At 32.6% G+C, this 4,755-nt stretch overlaps 1 protein-coding gene across 1 annotated transcript; it reads right to left on the bottom strand.

The window, feature by feature from the left end:
• Window positions 1-687: 687 nt before the first annotated feature.
• LOC131629255 (probable protein phosphatase 2C 10) lies at window positions 688-4,482 on the bottom strand. The gene is made up of 5 exons (XM_058900057.1): window positions 4,266-4,482; window positions 2,950-3,189; window positions 2,376-2,652; window positions 1,562-1,716; window positions 688-1,113 (listed from the first exon to the last, which is right to left on the bottom strand). Exons 1-5 carry the CDS (start codon window positions 4,302-4,304, stop codon window positions 973-975), a joined length of 852 nt encoding a protein of 283 aa, XP_058756040.1. The 5' UTR covers window positions 4,305-4,482; the 3' UTR covers window positions 688-972.
• Window positions 4,483-4,755: the final 273 nt, after the last annotated feature.

Below are 4,755 nucleotides of genomic sequence, written 5' to 3'. Positions count from 1 at the left end.
GTAGGTTTCATTTGTTGCTTGCACATTTTTATTTGTTGCATAAAACACTAAGGATATTGACATGTTTTCATTGAGCATTTTTGCCTCATTATTTTCTTAAGAAAATGTCTTATTAAGGGTATCTAGAGCCTTAGAAAATACTCCTATATTTCTGTCTCTTTAATACTTAATTTTAGTAATTAACTAAAGAGTTTGCTTCAAATTTTGAATTGATATTTTCTTTTGTTGTCTTCGACTTTGAGTCTGATGATAATAATTTCTTGTGGTGCCTTGTCTAGTTTGTAGATCACCATGGATTGATATAGTTTGTGGACTCACCCTTTTGAACTCGGGCGGGCGCGCTTTAGTTTGTCTAAATCCTTGATCATATTTGGGTGTCCCAGCTTTGGCTTGCCCAACTTGTTGAACTTATTTCTCACCTTAATCAGCTAATACAAATCACACCAACTTAGAAAATGTTATCATAGTTATGTTTACGGATTTAAAAGGATTTGTGTCAATGGTCATCTAGGCAATTTCCTAATCGGTTGAATTTAACTTACCCTCTTCACAATCATCACTCTTCTGTTACAATCAAGTAATCATATTCTTTGTGAACACAATTTACTAACAAAAGAGGACACTTTGAAAAATTAGGATACAAATGTAAATGGGACCAATTCTCTAACAAACAAAACAATAGCAATATAACTCCTAGTATTCACACTAGAAATAAAGTAATCAAACAATCTCAATTCTCAAACAAACAAAAATCTAATTTGTAAACAAACTCAAAGGTTGACACACCCTTTTTCCCTAAATGAATTTAGTCAAAACTAACTCCAACCAAGTATGTAGTATATGATGTGTTTGTTGCAGTCCATGACTGGCATGCCATGTAGAGAGAGATATATATTTATATCTATAAACCTTTATTTTAGTGCTATAAACTTTATCATTCAGCAAGAAACCTGTGATCTAAAATATATATTATCAACTCCTAAATCTAACCACGACGCAAGATATATCATCCTTACTATCTCTTTTTAATGCTTCAGCTGTTAAATTCTTAGCTGCTTTCAGTGGATCTCTTATCTTTCTAGCAATATCAACTGCTTCTTGATTACTCATTACCTGATTTTAACACATGCAAACGAAAAAATGTTTTCGCTTTTTAAATACTTTTAAAGTACAAAGAAAATAACAATATATATTCTTTCAAGTTTGAGTTAATCGGCATTTTTTTTCGAAAATGTAAGGGGCCGGTCAATTTAGTCCTTCAGATTATTGAAATAGTAACTTAGTCCCCTTCAATTGAATTTTTCAAATTTAGCCTCATAATTTTAAAAATTTTATGTTTGTCTTGACAAGGCAAAAGAATATTCAAGTCAATATGCATGTCTTTCAATGACTTTGATAAATGTGTACAAAACATATTTTTCAATGGAGGGATTAAATTGATTGACTTTCTTTAGTAAATTTGAGGGACTAAATTGCTCGACTCTTACAATTTCGAGAACAAGATGTTAATTTACTCATTTTATTGATGTAATAACAAGTGTTTGGGTTGCAATGATTATACCTTCCAAAGTCCATCACTTGCAAGGATTAGAATATCAATATCAACATCTACATCGGTCCCCTGTACATCAGGGTCTGATCGCAAATGAGACTTGAGGCTCTTGTCTCCAAATGCACGAGAAACTGCCAGTTGTCCATTTACTCTAGGTACGTCACCTGTAATATATCAGATAACATCACCAATGTTATTGTAGAACAAACACAACTAAAGCTCATAGTTCTGTATGAGCTCTTTGGAAATCAGTATATGGACACAGATGAGTTACTGCCAAACAGTATTGTAGAACAAACCGCCATTGCTCCTCGAAAACTATTCAGTACAAAATGTTGTAAAATAGCAGTTAAAACAGCACTTTAACAGTGTTGCGTAGCGGAACTTGAACAGACTACTAATTTCCGCGGTCCACATTTGACAACACTAAGCCAACTATGACATGATTTATGGAAAATATGGTTTTGGAGAATGAAAAACAATTATATCATCTCCCTGATTACACGGACTGCTTACAACCATAGTTTATAAGTTCCCACAAGGTAGTATCAGCTAGATAGATAACAAAAAACACTAGTATTGTATCATAAATCATATGAATCATATCTAATGATTAAACCGTGAATTTCAAATCCTTCTTAATTGTTAAGTCTACAGTTTTTTATGATTTCTCTAAATTTCTATCCAGCACGTTTACATATCTTCCACATACATTCAGATACTATATAAGGTGAGATTGTACCATCTTTTCCAATTCACAATAGGTGTTATTTTCGATAATGTATAGGTGAGAAACAAGAACAATGAGAGTTTTTTTAAGTACCTGGAATGTTGGAGACAAAACCACCTTTATTTTCAATGCTGCCGCGTTCTGTGTTGGGCTCATGATCTGTAGTCAATTGCACTGCTTGGCCTTTTCTTGAAAGAACTGCTCGTGAATCTCCTACATTAGCCGTCCATAACAGTTGACCATTGATTAGTATTGCAGTTACAGCTGTTGATCCGCCACGCCCTAAATCAGAACTATGCGAAAGAATGGCCTTATCTGTGCTCAGATATGCTTTTGAGATAGATGCGGCAGGGTCCTCCCAAAATCCATCCTATGATAAAAATCAAAAGTATAAGAATTTATATTTTCCAATTTGAATTCTAATCAAGCTAGAATAGATTATTTACGATGATCTTTCACAAAGAAATTTCCCAATTCAGCCTAAGCAATTGTGCACTTCTATCAACATGATCCTCCACTTTATAAATATTTTGGAATTTCGATTGATCCTCCACTTTATAAATATTTTGGAATTTCAATAAAGCGGAGGGTCAGGTGATAAAAATGCACAATTTTATGGACTGAATTGGGCGTTTACTCGTTTTTCATAAAACTTTCAGAGTGATACCTCTTTTAAAATATTGGAAAATAGATGTTTCTGTAAGTAGGAAGGAACACTATCACCCGAATGGCCATCATAAATAGCAAACAAACCCAATTCTTTTCCTTGTAACTGCACGAACTGGGCAACATGGAAATCCTCCATTGGATGATTAGCTCTCCCTTTCACTAGTGTGAAACCATACTTTATTGACCCTTGATGATTCTTCCCCTTACCCGTGTCGCAGGATGATCGCGTGGATACAAGCTATAAAATCAAGCAAAACAAAATAAAAAGAAAGTTAAACAAGTTTATTTCAGCATACAAGGAATTCTGAAAAATGTAATTACACGAGACACATCCAAAATGAAACAAATGCAATGCGATCCAAAAATCCAAAACTATTTCAACTACAATACAATATTCTACAAAGATGAACACGGTCCCAAAGAATGTCAAAAACCTATTTGTATCACCGTGGTGATAGATCTTAAAACACATATGTGTACATTTTACAACAGGAATTACAATAACAGTAAGAATTTAAAACAAAATAATCATAAACATTACGATCATGGTTTTAAATAGCACTCCGCAACCGCATCGGACCGCAATTGCAGTGTGATTTAAGATCACACGTCCCACCGTATTAGAAACCATATCAGACAATTTCACCCATGTTTTTTCAAGTATTTTCATCAAATCTCAAAGTGTGATTTAAGATCACACGTCCCACCATACTAGAAACCACATCAGGCAATTTCACCCATGTTTTTTCAAGTATTTTCATCAAATCTCAAAATTTTAAAACTCCAAAACTCAATTACTTCATTCATAGTGAAAAATCTTAACACCCAAGTGTTTTTCATCATTGTATTTCAAACACTTCTCTATTAAAATTCACGCCACAACACACATTGCAACAACTGTAATGACCGCAATCGCAACACCCAAAACCGCATCCGCGACCGCAATTTAAAACCTTGATTAGGATCAAGACAAAACATTAAGCATTATGCAAGAAATTAAAATTAATAAGCAAGCAAGTCAACACAATAAACTACAAGAAAATCAGCCAAAATTGATACCAATATACACTGTAGTCATGAAAAAATAACAATAATATTATTGATGATCACATACATAAATACGAATTTCAGAAACAAAACTCAAACTTCCCTCCAAATCATCAACAAAAAGTGAGAATACCAACATAGAGATTCAATTCAATTTAATTCAATCCAATCATCAACCACTCATAGAAACACACAACACAAAAAATCAAATTCCCAAAAGAGAAAAACATATAACTCTTTACTCTACAATAACATTCATATTCATACCTTAGCAAAAGAAGACTTCAAACAGCAAAAATGATCCATGACGGTTGACTTGAACAACTCAATCACTACTTTTTCTTCAACTAATTCAAAACATAAACACTTCAATTTGGGAATTGGAAATATACAAGTTCCCAAAGTCAGAAATTAAAAACCCTAAAAACCCTTCATGAAGGGAACCTACGAAGAAGAAGAAAAGGGAAAAGCATAAAATATAGGTTATTAAAATGCGGTACCTTACCGGTCCAATTAGAATTAAAAAATTATTAAATTTGGTCTTCTTTGGTTGGATACTTCATGCTTTTTTTTCTTCCTTTACTGTTTAATTCCTAGCTGCCTCTTTATAAATATATATCTTAACGAGGCAATGCTATTGAAATTCCAAAATCCGAATCACAAATAAATTTTAATTTATTATCAAAATTAATTAGTAAATATAATTGATTATATTTATTTTATTATTTAAAAATTAATCAACTTAAATGAAATTTAT

Source organism: Vicia villosa, unplaced genomic scaffold, assembly GCF_029867415.1.
Source record: "Vicia villosa cultivar HV-30 ecotype Madison, WI unplaced genomic scaffold, Vvil1.0 ctg.000540F_1_1, whole genome shotgun sequence".
In the NCBI taxonomy this organism is placed as follows: Eukaryota; Viridiplantae; Streptophyta; class Magnoliopsida; order Fabales; family Fabaceae; genus Vicia; species Vicia villosa.
This window is presented reverse-complemented; position numbering and strand designations above follow the sequence as displayed.

Coding starts and splice junctions, on each gene's coding strand:
- LOC131629255 (XM_058900057.1), bottom strand. CDS start 4,304: ATGGATCATTTTTGCTGTTTGAAGTCTTCTTTTGCTAAG. Junction 2,653..2,949: donor TTTCCAATATTTTAAAAGAG/GTATCACTCTGA, acceptor TTTTTATCATAG/GATGGATTTTGGGAGGACCC. Junction 1,717..2,375: donor TTTTGTCTCCAACATTCCAG/GTACTTAAAAAA, acceptor GATATATTACAG/GTGACGTACCTAGAGTAAAT.